The 21,188-nt window shown below is 42.8% G+C and overlaps 1 protein-coding gene across 3 annotated transcripts in view; it reads left to right on the top strand.

The window, feature by feature from the left end:
- Nucleotides 1-527: 527 nt before the first annotated feature.
- LOC141164392 (A disintegrin and metalloproteinase with thrombospondin motifs 2-like) overlaps nt 528-21,188 on the top strand; it is an 837,082-nt gene continuing 816,421 nt past the window's right edge. For all 3 annotated transcript variants that reach the window (XM_073649565.1, XM_073649564.1, XM_073649563.1), the window contains exon 1: nt 528-759. In XM_073649565.1, the coding sequence (XP_073505666.1) occupies nt 669-759 (91 nt within the window). In that variant the 5' untranslated portion in view covers nt 528-668. The remainder of the gene's footprint in view (nt 760-21,188) is intronic.

Below are 21,188 nucleotides of genomic sequence, written 5' to 3'. Positions count from 1 at the left end.
GTAGTGGCCGCTGATTGGTAGCAGCGCTCACGTAGCATAATAATGTCACATGAGCCCCGGGGGACATCGCTGGGACAGCGAAGATATGGTGCCTTTATTACACAAGGGGGACCACCACACATAAAGGGGGCTGTCCAACTGGTGGACCACACATAAACACTGAAAAATGAGGAAACATACAGAGAAGAGGAAATAACAAAGGGCTGTCAGGATGTGGGGGAGAAAAGGAAAAATCTCTGTCCTTAAAGAGTTAACCCCTGTGCCCCAGTGAGCACGCAGTGCCCGGAGGAGCGGCCATGAGGGCGAGCTCGCACCGCGGGCACTGGTGCCAGGCATGAGGCATCACTTGTCCATGTGGCAGCTGATAACTTCCACACTGTGCAATGACAAGAGCTGCCCGGCCGCTCAAGTCACTGCCACATCCACTGGAGGGGAAATGACAGCGACCAATCACGAGACGCCTTACAGCCGCCAATCGTGCCCCCGGCAGGAGAGCCATTCACGTGCTGGATGACAAGTCAACTTGCGATGAACTGGTGTACAGCTGGAGTTATTCTGCAGACAGAGCTTCGCGCTGGAGTGAGTGACACGGCTGTAGCCTGGAGCTCCGACACCAGCATCAACGCTGGATCCCTGCGCTCAGCCAGCGACGCTGCAGTCCAGCTGCAATGGAGCCCGTCACTGGGATTCTCACCTGTGCCGCCCTGTGCTGGACGCTCGTTCTGCCGGCCAGCGGGCTGTACATATCCAGAGACGAAGGTGAGCGGCGCCCGGTGCTTATACCGGCAGGGTGCGGGGGCAGCAAGACGCCGAGCCCCGCGGGTCCTAGCCTGGGAAAGTTTCTGTGGCCAAAACTTGGTGGCACTAGTCCTGGGAAGGTGAGTGGCGAGCTGTCTGTCCCCGCAGCTAGCCAGAACTGCTGATAAGGGGCAGGACTGGAGGCTGACGGCTGCAGGAGTGAGTGCCGGAGGCTGACGGCTGCAGGAGTGAGTGCCGAGTGTGCTGGACTCTTTATTAAAAACACACCATCTGACATGCTGCTCACAAGTTAACATTGCAAGCTGAGACATGTGTGATAAGATGAAGCTGTGTGGAAGTGGCCACCAGCTGAGGGCTAGCGTCCTCTATATATACATTATAATGAGCTGACATCATACAGGCGTGGACAGGTCATGGAAAGGCTTCTCTCCACATGTGATGAGGAGCAGCATTCATCTATATGCTGACCTGTAGTTGGGTCTAGAGATTTATTGTGAAGGAACCTGTGGTTGGGTCCAGGGGTTCAGCCGTTGTGAAGGAACCTGTGGTTGGGTCCAGGGGTTCAGCCGTTGTGAAGGAACCTGTGGTTGGGTCCAGGGTTGCAGCCGTTGTGAAGGAACCTGTGGTTGGGTCCAGGGTTGCAGCCGTTGTGAAGGAACCTGTGGTTGGGTCCAGGGTTGCAGCCGTTGTGAAGGAACCTGTGGTTGGGTCCAGGGTTGCAGCCGTTGTGAAGGAACCTGTGGTTGGGTCCAGGGTTGCAGCCGTTGTGAAGGAACCTGTGGTTGGGTCCAGGGTTGCAGCCGTTGTGAAGGAACCTGTGGTTGGGTCCAGGGGTGCAGCCGTTGTGAAGGAACCTGTGGTTGGGTCCAGGGGTGCAGCCGTTGTGAAGGAACCTGTGGTTGGGTCCAGGGGTGCAGCCGTTGTGAAGGAACCTGTGGTTGGGTCCAGGGGTGCAGCCGTTGTGAAGGAACCTGTGGTTGGGTCCAGGGGTGCAGCCGTTGTGAAGGAACCTGTGGTTGGGTCCAGGGGTGCAGCCGTTGTGAAGGAACCTGTGGTTGGGTCCAGGGGTTCAGCCGTTGTGAAGGAACCTGTGGTTGGGTCCAGGGGTTCAGCCGTTGTGAAGGAACCTGTGGTTGGGTCCAGGGGTGCAGCCGTTGTGAAGGAACCTGTGGTTGGGTCCAGGGGTGCAGCCGTTGTGAAGGAATCTGTGGTCGTTGTGGATGGGTCCAGGGGTTAAGTCAAATTTGTAGTTGGATCTAGAGATCTATGCATTCATGTGAAGCATGTCTACTAAACTAGGGGTGAAGGACATGTATGATTCAATTGTTGATCAACCTTATTATATCTCAAATTAAGACCAGAGCAATTTTCTAAATTTCATTGCTTTTCTGCATGTGTCTACAGCTTCTATGCACATCTATATGTTTCCATGATAGTACGGTGGCTCAGTGTTTAGCACTGTTGCTTTGAAGCGTTTATGGACCTTTCCCCAGTGCACAAAGCACAGTCATGCTGGAAAGGAGGAAGCCCTTCCCCAAACTGTTCCCACAAAGTTGGAGGTATACGGTTGTCCAAAATATGTTGGTATGCTAAAACATTGCGATTTCCCTTCACTGTAACTAAGGAGCTGAAGCCGACCCCTGAAAAACAACCCCACATTATCATTCCTCCTCCACCAAACTTTCCACTTGGCACAGTGCAGTCAAGCAGATAACGTTCTCGTGGTATTTGCAAAACCCACACTTGTCCATCAGTGGCAGGTAGAGAAGTGTGCTTCATCGTTGTACGGTGACGGAGTGCTTTACACCATTCCATCTGCTGCTTGGCGGAGTAATGATTGCATGCCGGTTCTGTGCTGAGGAGGCTATTGTCAGCAGAACGTGGGTAACTTTTATGCACAATGGCCCGATCCATTATTGCTGTTGCTCCAGTTTTATAATTTGCTCCTTATTAGTGGCTTCAGCATTTGTATCTTATTCTCTATATGTTTTCTGTTGCCTTTTTTGTCCTTGACAGCTTTGCTTATCCAGATGATTTAGACAGCTTCATGAAATGTGACTTTTACCAAATGTCTAATTTTTTTTGTGGCCTGTTCTCACTCCAGTCCAAGCCTTTAAGTGAGGTTTTAGGCAAAGTTTTTAATTTTACGCATTTTTAGACAAATTTGTGACTTTATAAAGCATTTGCAACTTTTGATAGTCGAAAAGTCACAAAAACAAAGAGCAGTTTTGATTTAGTGCCAAATTCATGAATCTTATGCTTCATTTTGAAGAATTTGGTGAAAGAAAACATCAGCGAATACAAGAGAAGAAAAAAAGAAACAGATGAATCTGGCTCCGTCTCAGCACTTGGAGACCTCATTTTGTAACTTTACGTGGTGGTCCACTTCGTGGCTGAGATGCTGTGGTTCTTTCCACTATTCAATAATCCCTCTTACAGTGGATCGTGGGATATTTAGGAGAAGAACTATCATGAACTGACTTGCTACAATGGTGGCATACTATTACAGGACCACTCTAATTCAGTGAGCTCTTTAGAACGAGCCATCCTTCACAAATCTTAGTAACAGAAGACTGCATGGTGGGGGGCTGGATTTGATATAAATATGACAGCGGGACTGAATGAAACCCTGAATTTAATGATTAAGAGGTGTGAGCCAGTACTTTTGGCAATAAAGTGTGTTTGTTAAATATTGCACATGATTAGTAATTCTGCTGCACGGTTTAGTCTAGTCCTGCTCTCCTTCTGCCCCCTTCTTTTTGCTATGAAATGTTAGTAAGTGAAGATGTCCATTCAAATTAGTCTAAAGTGGAAGAAAATGAATGATTTTAAACATAATGAATATGAAATATTCTTTAACAACGATTGATTTATTTCATTGATGTCAAACCGTCATCATGTAAAATGAAGTTGGGTGTGTTTGAAGGTTTGTCCATCGCCTGGTGCTACTGAGCATCTGTGGACAATCTGAGTGACTGTAATGGCCAACATGTAATAAAATGCGTATGGCTATGTTTGTATAGCAATTGTTCACCTGAAGATAAATTTTCTCAATAGTTTTTTTTCAACCCCATGTACCTATCCAAATTGTATGTCCAGCTTCAAAGATCAGCCACACATATGGGCATTCATGTACTTGAAATGAAAATCCATTTGCACCTTTTATCTCTTCTATCTGCTGCTGCATACCCGAGAAATGAGCGCTACTATTCATGTGCAAATGAGGCATTTAGTGTTCTGGACATGACAGAGCAGTTCCTGAGTTGCTCCATCTCTCTAGGTTATTTCTCTGCTCATCACCAGCCTCTTTAGCTTGATTGATAACTCAGTCTATGTGACGTCAGGCACCAATCGGGGAAATCTGACAGTGAGCTATGAAGCTAATTACGCTGCTGCTGGGTGGGGAAAAAAACCTCTGGAAGCAGTGACTCATGTAGTGCTCTGACATGTACAGAGCACTTAACACATGTTTTACATATGAATGATTATGCTAATTCCTTGGAAAATGCAACAACAGATAGAAAATGGAAAGCTGTCATTTCAAAGACATACATGCCCTCATGCATTTTGAGGGGTTAAACTTAGTGATCACTTGCCTTTAAGAGACAATTTGACAGCAATATAACTATCGAATCAAACTACAGAGTTTGTAGTCTGTTACTATAGAAACTAGGGATGAGCGAACTTTAGTCCAAAGTTCTGTTCGGGTCCTAGAACTGTACCTGATCAAAGAGCCTCGGCACTCAATCGTCCTTTTGCAAGAGAAAATTTATTGACTTTGTGAAATAAATCTGTACACAGAAATAACACCAAAACGTTTCGGTCTTAGCGACCTTCTTCAGTTGACGGGTAATTCTGCGAGAGATGTGAGCAACAAGTGGGTCCCAATAGGGCTGCCTGCTGAGAAGCGCGTGGGGGCATGGACATCACAACGCGGTCTCCAACTAGCAGAATTACCCGTCAACTGAAGAAGGTCGCTAAGACCGAAACGTTTTGGTGTTATTTCTGTGTACAGATTTATTTCACAAAGTCAATAAATTTTCTCTTGCAAAAGGACGATTGAGTGCCGAGGCTCTTTGATCTGATATACCAGGGTTCGGCCCCTACTCGTGCACACTCATAGGGAGTGCAGTGATTTATATCTTTACTAGAACTGTACCTGAACCTGAACCCCATAGAAGTTACTGGGGACCCAAACTTGTAAAATGGTCATAGTAAGGGCTAGAAGGCAAAGTTTCTCTACAGTGGGGAAAATAAGTATTTGATACACTGCCGATTTTGCAAGTTTTCCCACCTGCAAAGAATGGAGAGGTCTGTAATTCTTATCGTAGGTACAATTCAACTGTGAAAGTCAAAATCTAAAATAAAAGCCAGAAAATCACATTATAAGATTTTTAAATAATTAAATTGCATTTTATTGCATGAAATAAATATTTGATCAGCTACCAACCAGCAAGAATTCTGGCTCTCACAGACCTGTTAGTATTTGTTTAAAGGGGTTGTCCACTACTGTTGATAATGTGCCAATGTTTTTTTATGGTGGAAATAAGTTAATTTGTAAATACCTTGTGTTGCTCTTCTTGCCTGTGAGCGGCGCTATGTCTGGCCGCTCACAGGCATCACGTGAACCCCCCCCCCCCACCGGCTGCAGCAACCAAATATTCATAATATATATAATAATTAGAAGTATTTTAACTAAATTCATGTTGCAGCTCAAAGAGCAGACTGAAAATTAAACCAGTCGTCATGCACGATAGATAAGGGGGTGGCCAACGGCCAAAATAGGCGACAAAGAGGTAGTATTATAAACATAAAAATGCTTTATTATACATAGATCTACAGAAAAATGGGAAAAGTACAAAAGTTGGATACACCAATATAAAAACAACAACAACGGCCGCCCATTGCGGTGGCACAATGTAATAGGATCATATCAATCATAAATGGATTATTTGCTCAACATTAACGTAGATGGGTATCACTAACTTAATCTAAGTACACTACATATGCCAATAGATACAAGTAGAACCTTTTACATAGCTCCATGAGCACTTCCAAAACCCAGGCCACCGCACTCAGGCCGTTCCCCAATGAGCTGTTCGGCGCTTGCCTTTCTCAATTATTAAAAATGGAAGATACACAAGATGACTGTCGGTCTGGGGCTCCATGCAAGATCTCACCTCGTGGGGTAACGATGATTCTGAGAAAGGTCAGGAATTAGCCCAGAACTATACAGGAGAACCTGGTCAATGATCTGAAGAGAGCTGGGACCGCAGTCTCAAACATTACCGTTAGTAACACACTATGCCATCATGGATTAAAATCATGCAGGGCACGCAAAGTCCCCCTGCTCACACCAGCACATGTCCATGCACGTTTGAAGTTCGCCAGTGACCATCTGGATGATCCAGAGGAGGCATGGGACAAGGTCATGTGGTCAGATGAGACCAAAATAGAACTTTTTGATACCAACTCCACTAGCCGCGTTTGGAGGAAGGAGTACAACCCCGAGAACACCGTCCCAATCGTGAAGCATGGTGGGGAAACATCATACTTTGGGGGTGCTTTTCTGTAAAGGGGACAGTACAACTGCACCGTATTGAAGGGAGGATGGATGGATGGGGTCATCTATCGTGAGATTTTGGCCAACAACCTCCTTCCCTCAGTAATAGCATTGGAGATGGGTAGTGGCTGGGTCTTCCAGCATGACGATGACCCGAAATACACAGCCAGGGCAACTAAGGAGTGGCTTGGCAAGAAGTATTTCAAGGTCCTGGAGAAGTCAGTCTCCAGACCTGAACCCAATAGAAAATCTTTGGAGGGAGCCAAAACTCAATTTTGCCCAGCGATAGCACCGAAACCTGAAAGATCTTTATGGAGGAGTGGGCCAAAATCCCTGCTGCGGTGTGTGCAAACTTGGTCAAGAACTAAAGGAAACGTCTGACCTCTGTAATTGCAAACAAAGGTTTCTGTACCAAATTTTAAGTTCTGTTTTTGTTTTGTATCAAATACTTATTTCATGCAATAAATGCAAATTAATTATGTAAAAATCATACAAATATGATTTTAGATTTTGTCTCACAGTTGAAGTGTACCTACAATGAAAAATTACAGATCTCTCCATTCTTTGTAGGAGGGAAAACTTGCAAAATCGGCAGTGTATCAAATACTTATTTTCCTCACTCATTCTCTGTCTGTGTCTTCCAAAAACAGACACCCGGGAGCAGTCAGTGTTCAGAGTTCTGCTCCGGTAATGGGAACCGAACTTTACAATTCGGGTTCGCTCATCTCTAGTAGAAACCTAACTGTCTAAACATTGTCATCAGATGAACCATTGTATTTTAAAAAATCCTGCACAGTAGTGTGCTTAAGGCTGTGTGCCCACGATGCGTTTCTTAAGCGTTTCCGCAGCGGCAAAAATGCTGCAGAAATGCTTAAAAAACGCATGGTAGAAGGCCTGCCATGTTCCCCAATGATAATCCGCATGTGTTGTGCACATGCTGCAAAAATTTCCGCTGCGGATTATCATTGCGGAAAAAAACGCAGCACTACCAATTATTTTGCAGAAGCGCTGCATTTTCGCCGCCATTGACTTGCATTGGAACGCATGGATTCCGCATCACTGTATCTGTAGATGCGCATTCCATGCTTTCCAATCTGCGGATGGTACCCGGGTGTGGAGGACAGAAGACTCTCTTCCAGACCCAGGTACCATAGAACCTGTGAAAAAAAAGAATATAAAAAAAAAAAGTTATATTTACCTTCTGATGGCCCCCGGTCTCCTTGTCCTCCCATGAGAGCAGCTCGTGGTGGACTGAAGGACCTGCACTGACGTCATTTAGTCCTGTGACGGCAGGTCCTTCAGTGTAGTGTACCGCGAGCTGCCGGCAAGGGAGGACTGAGCGAAGCAAGAGGCCATCAAAAGGTAAGTATGGATTTATTTTTTTATTTTTAACCATTCTTTGGGGTCACACTATATAAATCCATGCCGTTTGCATGGATTTATATAGTGTGACCAAGTTGATGCTAAAATCGCTTAGAAAGCGCTTGTCAACCCGCATGCGGAAATGCATGTGAAGAACGCTTCACAACCGCATGTCCCTGGCAGGAAAAACGCATGTACAATCCGCATGTGTTTTTTCTGCCAGGGAGATGCAGAAACGCTCAGGAAAAATCCAGAGCATTTCTGCATCGTGGGCACATAGCCTAAAGGGAACCCATCAGCTGATTCATCCTGCTTAAACCATGTACGGCATGAATAGGAGCCTTGCAGCACATTTGCAGCCAGGTATATTTTTCTCTGCATCGTCATGGCATTTTCAAGAAAATAAAGGATCTGGCTGGGACCATAGCTAGAGATGAGACTAGTCTGGCACTGCCCCGTGCCTGCTTTTCTCAGCGCCGCTCAGGTTGATTTTGGCAGAGACTTGTCAATCGCCTAGAATGGCACTGAGAAGCTGGATCTTCTAACTATAAAAAGTCAGCATTTCTGAGAAAAATATACTTGGCTGTAATTGTGCAGCCTGGCCCTGATTCATGCTGCCTGTAGTTTGGGCAGCATGCATTATGCAACAGGTTCCCTTTTTCTAAAGTATAGTTAGCCCTAGTATAGGCTCATTGGCAGATTTAATGAGGATCTTTCAGCTCTACTAACATGTTTTGATTTCGTAAATGCTTGTATACAAGACTGCCACCAAGAATTTCAGGGCGCCATACTGGCAAAATTTTCAGGCCCCCTTGATACTTCGCCCCCGCAACAAGACGACAAGGTAGACTCTTCTGGCCAGGCCCTACTCTAACCTATTAAACATATCTTAAAATATTCAATACTCTTTTTAGGTATATTTTTATTTATTTTTCTTTTAACTCCTTTATGACGTGTGCCGTAATAGTACGACACACGTCATATCCCCTGCGCCGGAGCCCGCACCTTTCCGGGCACATGACAGCTGATCTATACAGCTGACATGTGCTCCTAACAGCCGCAGGTGGAATCACTATCCACCCGCGGCTGTTAGCTAGTTAAATGCTGCTGTCAATCTCTGCGATTGTCATTGCCAGATTGCTATGAGCACCGCCCAGCGGTCGGCGCTCGTATCAAGTGAGCAATTCTGCTACACACCGGCGATCTGATTGCTTGTGTATAGTACAGGTGATCAGGCAAGTATCTCTTCTAGAAAACCTATATGCCTACCATATAATACATGGTCCGCAAATCCCTATAATCAAAGCAAAACCAAAAAGATCTGTTCTGGAGAAAGAGATTACAATACGAGGGAGAGGAGAAGCCTTTTCCCTCCGAAATGAGAAATAATAAAGTCCATAAATAAGTATTCTCCAGACAGACACATATAAGGGAAATTAGAAAAATTATTCTTTATTGAAGAAAATATATAAATATAAAAATTACAATCGATATAAATAATAAAGTACAAAGTAAGGACAGTAGGGGAGGGGGAGAAAAGACAGCTAAAAAGTAATGTAATGAGGTGACTGATATAACAAAGACTAACACCCCAAAAAAGCATTCAGTGGATGACAGGTGTAAATATGATGCCTATGGATAAAAAATCCTAACACTGACCATATCAAAAAATAATGATTACAAATCCTCTAGGGAAAGCTGAAAGCACGTCTAGCATAAGGCCAAAAAATCCTGTATGTAAAATACATGCAGGTAAGTATCAAAATGGTTGTATGCTGTCAAGTAGACTGTAACCGTAGTGATTGCGTAATAAGATATACTTATCAGTAAGTTATAGGACCAGATATGGAGCTTCCATTACCTTGGGTCATGTCTATGGAGTCCAAGGCAGCGTGGGAAAGAATGTAATTTTTATGATATTTATATATTTTCTTCAATAAAGAATAATCTTTCTAATTTCCCTTATATGTGTCTGTCTGAAGTATCTCTTCTAGTCTCCCATAGAGACTATTGAAGCTTGCAAAAAGTTAAAAATGAGGGGAAAAAAAAATAAAAATTTATTTATATATATATATAACACTATAAGCTTAAATCGCCCCAATCAAAATAAAACAATAAAAAAAAATCACATATACACATTTGGTATTGCCACTTTAAGAATTGCCCAATCTATCCATATATAAAAAAAAAAAAAAAAAAATTAATCCGATCAGTTAACGGCATAACGAAAAAAAATTCAAAATGCCAGAATTCAGTCGTCGCTGCATTGCAATAAAATGCAATAATGGACTTTCATCTACCCCAAAATGGTATCCATAAAAACGGGTTTCGGAAAATGGCACCATTTTCTTTTTAACAAACTTTTGATTTTTTTTCACCACTTAAATAAAAAAGAACCTATACATGTTTGGTGTCTACGAACTCGTAATTACCTGGAGAATCATATTGGCAGGTCAGTTTTAGCATTTATTGAACATTGTAAAAAAAAAACAAAGATGTTGAATTGCAATTTCACCACGCTATGGCCGGACCACATATTATTACCACATAATGACTGAATACTACAATACTGATCATTAATAAAAAATAAAAAAAAACACAATACTAATATTACCATAAGTTCCATTATACAGAGGACCTCTGTACATAGTAATATAGTGTGCCAGTGACATTATACACAGGAGCTCTGTATATAGTGTGAAGTGTCAGTGTACAGGTTAAGCCACGGGCCGGACCCCTGCTCTTTGCTTCTGGTCATCGGGCCCCATACAACAGTAAGGGCAGTAATGCTCTGATGGCGGCTCTGCTTGTATAATAATAATTCTAGAGCATCTTTTCTTAGAACTCTGTATTGTGCCATTTCTCCGTTTTACTCCTCCTGGAAATGTAAATTGTCATTACTCTCTATTACTATGTCCGTGTTTGGGGACACGCCATGTTGACAAAGGGGAAAGTTAACCCTATTACGTTCAATGACTGGGATAACCCGTCATGGCCGGATGCTAGTTCGCGCACCAGGACCGGTTAATCCCCATCATGACTTTGAATTGTCACTGCGTGTAAACACACAGGGACAGTTCCATGCCGACAGCTGTCACAGACAGCTGATCGGCATGGGAACAGTTGAAGGGACCTATGCCCTGCACCTTCATCACTGTGATTGGTCAGTCAATCTAACTGACTGACCGCGCAGGAGATGCTAAAATATCAGCATATTCTGCCCAGTCACAACAGGAGCTCAGTGTTGCCAGTGGCTGAGCTCCTGCTCTAACACCCAGGAGCGGTGTCGGCACCACCCCTGGCTTTTAAGCCCCTAGATGCCACGATCGCATCATTCAGGGGGCAGGCAGAAGGATGTGAGCTCCCTCTGCCTTCAGATCGGCGCACCCACGACGTTATTGCGTGGGCCCAACCGTTGTCATGGTGACCCGAGGTCGTCATGGCTACCTCCAGGTCACCAAGCTATTGAATGCTTCTGAGACCATGCTCACAGCATGGTCTCAGAAGTATTCTATACAGGTATAATGTACTGCAGTGCTAGCGCATTGCAATACATTATACCTGTGAAGAAAGTGGGAATAAGTAAAAAAGTTTAAAAAAAAAAAAAAAAAAAAGTGTATGTGTGTGTGTGTGTGTGTGTGTATATGTGTATATATATATATATATATATATATATATATATATATATATATATATATATATATATATATATATATATATATATATATATATATATATATATATATAATTACACTGATTAATACACATTTTTATGTAAATAAAATAAACAAAGAACACATATTTGGTATCTCCGCGTTCGGAACGACCTGATCTATAAATGTCACACTAGTTAACCCCTTCAGTGAACAGCGTAAAAAAAACAAAAAAAAAACATGAGAAACTATGGCTTTTCATCATACCACTGGGAAAAAGTAGAATAAAACGCGATCAAAAAGACATATGTAAATAAAAATGCAACCACTGAAAACGTCTTGTCCTGCAAAAATCAAGCTGCCATACAGCTCCATCAGCCGAAAAATTAAAAAGTTGCATCTCTCAGCATACAGCAATGCAAAGAATTATTTTTTCTATAAAAGTTTTTATGTAAAATTGCAAAAACATAAAAAAAAATTAGATAAATGAGGTATCGCTATAATCGTACTGACCCAAAGAATAAATCTGCCTTATCAATTTTGCCACACGTGGAACTGTGGTAAACTAACAAAAAAAGCAATTCCTGAATTGTTGGTTTTTGTTTATTCTGCCTCCCAAAAATTGGAATAGAAAGCGATCAAAATGTGTCACGTACTCGAAAATAGTACCAATAAAAACGTCAACTTATCCTGCAAAAAACAAGCCCTTACATGATTCGGCCGAAATCTGGAAAAATTCTAGCTCTCAAAATATGGCGATGCAAAAAATAGTTTTTTAGTATGTGCTATCAGCCAAACATAAAAACCCGATATAAATCTGGTATCGCTGTAATCGCACCGACCTGAAGAATAAAGTCGCCTAATCACTTATACCACACGAGGAGCAGCGTAAAAAATAAGTAAAACCAATTCTTCACCTACTTTTGATTTGCTCATTCAAACTCCCTAAGATCGCAGTAAGGCTCAGCTCCTATTTATCCTGCGCTCTATGCTGAGCGCTAACACCGGGGTTTCCATGTAAATCTCTGAAATACGTGATTCAGACGGAACCCCCAGTGGAAGATTCCCTATAATGAGGCAGATGGAGGCACCGCCGTCTGGCCTGTGATCTGGCGGTGTCCGTATTTTTAGGTGTAGATAAAAGCGCGGTCAACCACAGTTTTGGCACCTCTGAAAAGGACAGCACTGAACAGAGGCCAGATGGAGTCCAGAGTAACTATGCTGTCTCATCTCATTATAGTGAATGAATCCCTCGGGGGTTTCATCTAAATCGCGTCATTTGGAGAATTAGATGGAAACCCCAAAGTAAGTGTTCAGTGTAGAGTACAGGATAAATGTGATGTAAAATGTTCCCAATAAAAGCTTTACATAAAAAGCCCCACTCAGGTCCGTCATGTGTTACTGGAAATATGGGGCTTCCACGTTACTGGTTGCACAAAGGCTCTCTAAAAGCAAAATGGCTCTTCACCCCCCCCCCCCCCAACAAAGAAATTCAGCGCTCCCAAATCAAAATTACCCCCCCCCCCCTCCTTCTGAGCACCACAGTGTGTCTAAACCACATTTAACGTCCATTTGTTTGGCAGGGGTATGATTTTCAAAATGGGGGTCATTTGATAGAGTAGAATCCCCCTTCTAGCACTTAGGGGCTCTGTATATGGAGTCCGCAAACTATTCAAGGAAAATATGGGCTCCAGCAGGCAAATAGCGCTCTGTCCCTCCCAAGTCTCACCCTGTGGCTAAGCAGTACTGTACAGCCACATGTAGGGTATTGCCACGTTCAGCAGAAATTGGGTAACACAATTTCCCCATGTGAAAATGTAAAATCTGGGGCTAAAACAAAATATTTGTGATAAAAATGTAATTATTTTTTCTTCACTGCCCCATGGTATAAAATTCTGTGACACCCCTGTGGTGTCAATATGATCACTGCACCCCTAGATGAATTCATTGAGAGGTGTAGTTTGTAAAATGGGGTCCCTTATGGGGGATTCTGCTGTTTTTTCACTTCAGGGGCTCTGCCAATGTGACATGGCACACTCAAACTATTCTAGCAAAATTTGAACTCCAATATGGTGCTTCTTCCCTTCTGAGCTTTGCACTGTGCCTCAAAAGTAGTTTTTGGCCACACATTGTGTATTGGCTTACTTTTTTTTTATTGCTCATTTTTACACTGTAACTATCATCTATCCCCAGCTAAAGCAAACAACCTCCTCCTGTTGTACTCAAGTCATTTGCAGAACTGGCATGGGTCTGCTAGACCTGGCAGACACTAGGCAATCCTGATTGCCGGGTCCAGTGCCTGCATTGTGCATAGCTCCAGGGATGGGATTCACTATTTTATCAACAGGTTTGCTACCTGCCTTCCTCTCTCGTGCTACAAGGAAAATGATTTATACTCCAGCAATCAAATATAACAATTGTCAAGTCGGGGTATGGTGGGCTATAGACCTTTTTAGAACAAACAAGTAATGTAATACCTCCTCAGTTAATATAAATATTCACACGATGTGTGCATCGCTAGCAAATGACCTGTATTACATAATTGAGGGGAAGAGAGAAGGAAGAAAAGAATGTGAATATATTAAAATGAATTAATTAATGTAATTTTTTATATTGTGTTTGCATTATATTTTTATTTCACTCAAATTATGGCACATAGTCCTGACCTATGGATACCAGAGTACAGAGATTAGTCGGCTGTCGTCCCCTATAGAATGTAGTTGTCGAGTATCATAATTCTATCGTCCCATTGAATTTTTTTTCTTTTACCACACTGGGTGTGTGGGACAGATAGTAGACAGGAGCATAAAGTGCCTAAATTGCTGCATATGGCATCCTCCTATTCAGTCGCACGTCTCTGCACCCCATAGCCTTTACCATGTCAGAAAATGTGATTGTACTTCTGTATCCTGTGCACCGTGTATCAGAAAAGTACTTTGTATCCTTCTTTTTACAGAAGCTTTGGGGAGGGTTAATCAAATTGGTTATTAATCACCTCTTATCAATTGCCTCTAATATGAACTGACACTTAAAAATAACTACCATTGACTATTATCTGATACCAAGGGTATCCCATACTTGCAGCTATTGATACATCTAATACATGGCATCTGATTTAGTTTTATGTTCAGACCCACATCTTTCATGCTGGCAGAGATTTATATGATGGTGTGCATCACAATCAATTGTGAATTCACATCTACAGTGGATGTAAAAAGTCTACACAACCCTGTTTTTAAAATGCCAGATTTTGTCATAGAGAAGAATAATTTCAGAACGTTTTCAACCTTTAGGCTATGTGTGCACGTTCAGGATTTGATTGCGGAAATTTCTGCAGTGTTTCTGCATCTCTTGGCAGGAAAAACGCTGCAGAAAAAAAAACGTGCGTCTTGCCGCGTTTTTTAGATGCGTTTTTGTACATCAATTAATGCTTTTTGGAGCTAAATAAAGTTATTTGAAAAAAAGAAACGTGTGACATCGCTTTAACCCTTGATTACGCTCAGACCTGGGGTGAGTATATTGGTTAATTTAAAGAATGTGTCTGTTGTATTTCAAATAAAGTGTTTTACTGTGTTTATTTAACTCTTTCATTACTAAATCTAGTTAAAGTAAAGGATCTGATTAACACCTTCTCATCACTAGACAAAAGGGCTAGGTGTCAGCTAATCCCATGCACCCAATCTCATTAGCATTTCCATTCAAGTCATTTCTGGGGCAGCTGAGAGCTGCTATTTTTAGCCTAGGAAGGTGCCATTAGGCAAAATGTTCCCTGGCTATTAATAACAGCTCACAACTGTTTCGTTAGCCGCTACGTCCCCACGATTAGCAACAAGCAGCGCTTTGTATGCATCCTATTTTCGCTGCGTCCAAAACGATGTGTTCTAATACCACACTTTTGTTGTCAATACACGCGGATCTACCGCATACAATGACCCTTCAAATCTATCACAATCTGCAGCGGAGACTAGTGTGTCCGCTACAGAAATTGACATGCTGCGGGTGAGCTTGGGTACATGCCTATGATCAGAAGCCGCTGCGGGTTTGAAACTGCGTGTTTATGCAGCGTCAAACTCGCAGCGCCCAGATGTTACAGCATAGTGGATGGTATTTCTAGAAATCCCATGTCAGCTATCCGTGCATCTGAGGCTGCGGATCACCCGCGGACACTGATATGCGGTGCGTCTTTCAGGACCGTAGAATGCAAATTCTCTTGCGGAGTCACTAGTCTCCGCAACAGAAATTTGACCACTAAAATGTATTGAATGTGGTAAATACGCATGGTTCAGTGAACACATATGGATTTACCTGCGTTCAATAGAATGCAACATTTTGGACACAGCAAAAATATGCTGCGTTCAAAGCGCTGCTGCGTCCGGATCGTGGGCACACAGCCTAAAATTGAAAAAAAAAAAAAAAAAAAAAAAAAATGGCGTGGGCTCCCGCTTCATTTTTTGATAACTAGCAGAGGGAAAGCCGGCCACTGGGAGCTGATATTAGTAGGCGTGGAAGGGGCCATTAGCCAAAAATGTCCCCTGGCTATTAATAACAGCTGACAGCTGTTTGGTTAGCCTGTACGGGCTAGATTACAGAGAGGCCCCAGAAAAAAATTGACGTAAGGTCCCCCTATAAAATCTAACCAGAAAGGCTAAACAGACATCTCTGGGCTGATATTAATAGCCAGGGATGGGGCCATGGATCCTGGCCCCCTCCACGGATAATATCGCCCCTCTGCAGTCCCAGAAATGGCACATCCATAAGATGCACCAAAACTGGCAGTTGGCCTCCGCTCTTCCCACTTCCGCGTAGCGGTGACGAGTGGGGTAATAAGGTTGGGGTTCATATCAGCCTTGTATTGGCGGCTGACATGTAGCCCAGGTTAGTAATGAAGGGCATCCATAAGACGCCCCCATTACTAACCCCGTAGAAAAGGGTTTTAACGCTTTTTCAATAAAGACACTGCCAGAATACAGTTTTTTATTGAAATAAAATGACACTGTTTTAATTATCTATTGTTCTCCTAATCCCCGAATCCCTAGTCTCCTGGAAATTTTTTTTTTTTAAAAAAACAAAAAACAACCACATCCCTCACCTGTCCACCGTCATGAAGTAATCCAGATTGTCCCACGGCGATCCGGGTCACTTCTACAGCAGTTATATCAATCACTGTAGAAGACAGCACTGTATACTGACAGGAGTATAATCACTCCTGTCAGTGTACATTGCTGTGCTGCAGGGGTGAGGTCACTTGGGTTCATCAGCTGAAGATCAGCTGATCCGCTCTGGTGACCTCATTACTGCATCAGTGATGCGTGAGAATATTCCCACACAGCACCGGTGCCGTAAAGTGAGGTCCCGGAGCTCTCAGCTGATCTTCAGCTGATGAATTCGTGACCTCGTCCAGCAGCAGCAATGTACACTGCCGGGAGCGAGCGCGCTCCCGTCAGTGTACCACCGAATGATCGGGTCGCCGGGGGACACCGGACAGGTGAGAAAGTTGTTTTTTTATTTTAAATAGATTTTTACTTAATTTTTTTTATTTATTTTTTTTTTTTTGCACCGCGCACACAGACGCCGGCTCGGCTGAGCAGACTACTTCTCCCCTCGGCCGCGCCCCTCTCGTTGTTATCAGCAGAAGTGGCAGTCGGATGATGGGAGAAGTAGTCTTCTTTCCCGGCTCGGGTACCATTCTTTGCAGAAATGCTAAAAAGAATGGATATGCTGCGGATTTTAACACAATGACAATCCTGATTTGAAAATTCCACATTATGTTCACAGCACATCAGGATTGTCATTGCATTAGCTGGCAGACAGATTATATAGCGTTTTTGGTACATTTCCGCTTGGAAAAAACTGAAATCTTTTCAGGTGGAAAAATTAAAAATAACTAAAATAATGTGGTTGCATAAATATGCACACCCTTAAATAAAAAGGATACTTTAACAAAATATTGATTTATGACAGTATTCAGTCTTTTTGGGTAGGAGTCTTTTAGTATGGCACATCTAGAATTGTCAATCTTTGCCCACTCTTCCCAGTAGTGTTCCACATCTGTCTGATTGCGAGGGCATCTCCTTTTGTACAGCCCACTTCAGGCCACCCACAGATCTTAAATTGGATTCAGCTCTGGGCTCTGGCTGGGCCTTTCAGAGCTTTGATTTTGTTCTCAAAGCCATTCTTTTGTTGATCTGGAGATATGCCTAATGAATTTTGTCTTTCAGCACGACAACGACATCTCCTCCAGCTTTTTAGCAAAGGCCAGAAGGGTTTGATGCAAAATTGACTGAACTTTGAAACTGTTAATAATTCCCTCCAGTTTGACTAAAGCCCCATTCCCAGCTGCAAAAAAAAACTGCCCAAAAACATAATGCTGCCTCCAGTGGGTATGGTGTTCTTTTGGTGATGCTCAGTGTTGACTTTGCACCAAACATACCGTTTGGAATAACTGCTTTTGGCAGACTTGATATAGGTTTTGGCAAAACATAGCCAGGCTTGGATATCTTTTCTTTGTTTAAAAAAAAAAAAAAAAAAAAAATTGCCATCGTCTTGCTACACTACTCCACAGGCCAGACATATGAAGTATATGGGAGAACGTTGTCACTTGCAGTACTCAATCAGTACTTGCCAGAAATTCCTACAGCTCCTTTAATGGTGCTGTAGTCCTCTTGGCAGCCTCTCAGACCAATTATCCTCTTGTAAGGCAGCAAAGATCTGAATAGCCCGAACACAGAGCACAAGGCGCACACACACCACTGAGCAAAGCTATGACTGGCAATGCGCTGACCATTGTCAGCCAGCTAAATATCCAGAACGGGTGACACCTGCAGGAAACACAGCAAGCCTGGCCAGATTGGGCGGCTGGGTTGTCACTCACAATACTAACGGCTCAGCACGCCCCTGATTCTATAGGGTGACTGATCTGTCACTCTCTACATACCTAGGACACCGTAAGTGGTGGAATTGTGACTAAACGCTTTCAAGAAAATATCAGGAAAATCCTACTAGAACAGCTAAACTTTATAAGGGACTAATCCAAATGGCTTTAAATGATGGCACTTGTGTACTGACTCCTTTTTAACACGAGTATAAATGGGATTGGATAATTCTAAACACAACCACATCCCCAATTATAAAAGGGCGTTCACACTTATGCAACCACATTATTTTAGTTTGGTCATTTTTCTTTTTCCCCTCAAAATGATTCCAGTTTGTTTCTCAATGGATTTGTACAGATGGGTGACATTTTATGAAGGAAAAATTTCTAAAATGAAAAAAAAAATAATATAAATATAGATAGATAGATAGATAGATAGATAGATAGATAGATAGATAGATAGATAGAGATATCTCAGATGTGCTCCACAATCTCTTCTATTCATACTGGGGATGTGCTTCTGATTAATGGACAATACTGGTACACACTCAATATGCTCCCCGTTTTGGAACTGGACTGTGGCACGTGCTAAAATGAAGTATCTACAGTATGTCTAGAATCAGAGATTGTAGATCACATTTTGGCCAAACTAGTGAAAGCCACCGGTTTGCATTGGTGCTAGGACACATACTGCATTAGAGCTCTTAAAGGGATGGTGTAGCACCTAAAATGCATTTTCGAACTATCCTTATACCATAATAACTTTTGTAATTTGCATTATTTCACAATACCCTACACTTTTCCCAGTCTAGCTAATCCCTAAATGTGTTTTTATTTATTTATTTATTTATTTTTTCATTTTATTTTTTTTAAATGTCACAGAAAGCTGGGGCTGCATTCATTCCCCGCAATGTCCATCGCCCCTCCTGTAGCAGGATGTCAGAGTTCAGTGCTGCAGTTATTCACAAGTTTCTTGCATTGCTGTTCCCTCTGAAGATGTCCTATATCCTGGGTGATGGATGCTGTGGCAGATGTGAGTGCAGCACCAGATTCCTGCTTCTAATGGTGAAAGAAGATCGGGATGTCAAGGGACTGAGATAGGAATGATTGGCACCAGCACCATCCCACAGCTTCTAGTACTGCCCTCAAATGAATTGTCATCGCGGCGGTGATGGTGTCAATAACTGCTTCTAGCACCGCCCTCGAGTAGTCATCAGGAGCAGTGCTAGAAGCAGTGAGTGACCTCAATGCTGCCCCCTGATGACAACTCATTTGAGGTCAGTACTAGAAGCTGTGTGGTAGTGCTAGTGCCACTCATTGCTTCTATCTCCACCCCCTGATGACCTCTTCTCTTATAGAAGTTATGACAGCAAGGAGACAGGAGCAGGTAGCCGGCGCTGAGCTATCAACTGCCACAGCATCCATCACCCATGATGTAGGACGTCTTCAGAGGGGACAGCGATGGAAGAAACTAGTGAGTAACTACAGCGCTGCCCTTTGATGTTCTGTTCCAAGAGGGGTGATAGATGCTGCGGGTAGTGAGTGCAGCCCCAGCCTCTTGTGATGTCACATTTGAGACTCCCCTCAAACAAAATATCACAGGAAGTACAATAAAAAATGCATTTAGAGATTAGCTAGATTGGAAGACGTGCAGGGAATTGTGTAATTGGTTAGGATTCGTGTTGAGCGAGCGTGCTCATTTATCCCTTTAAACGAGCACACTCGGGTGCTCGTCGAGTATTTTCGGCGTGCTCGGCATCTGTTTGAGCTGCCACGGCTGCATGTGTCACGGCTGATAGACAGCTGTGACTCATGCAGGTATTGCCTGTTTGTTAGACAGCTGTGACACATGCAGCCGCGGAGGCTAAAATCTAGAGGCCGAGTACGCTGAAAATTCTCGGTGAGCACCCGAGCATGTTCATTTAAAGGGTTAAACAAGCGCCCGCTTAACACTAGTTAGGATGTAAAGATAGTTAGAAAATAAATTTTGGGTGCCAGACTGCCCCTTTAATTTTTCCATCAGTTGACATCTCCCTATAATTGCCGTTAGAAACATTCACAAAAACCTGGCTTCTTCTATGGGCTCTTTTTAGATTATCTGTTGATTTGACATGTTCCCTAGCCAATCAAAAATGATTATCCATCGACCTAAGAATAGAACAAAGAAAATTGCAATATTTCTAACAATAGAGAATACAGATGATCTCCTGTGACATGATGAGGATAGATACTAGTTATTACATGATAGAAATATTTGACACATAATATGTATATTGCACAGGTTTTATCTGTATGAACACCACAGTGTTGACTGTCTGTGTTTCTGAGGAACTATAATCAATTACCGTATAATGGCTAGTTAACTTGCCAGAAAAATATTTAGATTTGAGGGTCCTCAGTGGTTGATACCTTTTAATGGCTAACTGAAAAGATGGTAAGAAATTGCAAGCTTTCGAGACTACTCAGGTCTCTTCTGGCCTACTATTGTTACATTGACGATATTTCAATAATTTGGATGGAGTCTGAACAACAGTTAAAGACATTCCATGAACACTTTGATCAATTTCACCCCACCATCAACCTAACACTCAACTACTCCTGTACTGAAATTAACTTTTTGGACACAATCATTAAGCTACAGAAAAGTGAAATAGAGACATCCCTGTACCAGAAGCCAATCGACCATCCATCATGCCTTAAATGGGACAGTTTCCATCCAAAACAGACAAAAAAAAAACTGTACAGCCAAGCCATCAGATACAATTGGATATGTTCCAACCCCATGGATAGACAAACACATTGGTGGCCTCAGAAAGACCTTTTTAAATCAGTGCTACCATCCAAGAACCAGATTACAAGAGCTACCAGAAAATCAAGGAATCGCCTCTTGCATTACAAAACTAAACAAGCAACCGGGTGCCTCTAGTAGTCACCTACAATCCAAATCTGGAGATGGCAAGGGGAGCTGCACGGATACTAC

Source organism: Phyllobates terribilis, unplaced genomic scaffold, assembly GCF_046119375.1.
Source record: "Phyllobates terribilis strain yellow unplaced genomic scaffold, ASM4611937v1 Scaffold_10__3_contigs__length_209671492, whole genome shotgun sequence".
Taxonomy (NCBI): domain Eukaryota; kingdom Metazoa; phylum Chordata; class Amphibia; order Anura; family Dendrobatidae; genus Phyllobates; species Phyllobates terribilis.
This window is presented reverse-complemented; position numbering and strand designations above follow the sequence as displayed.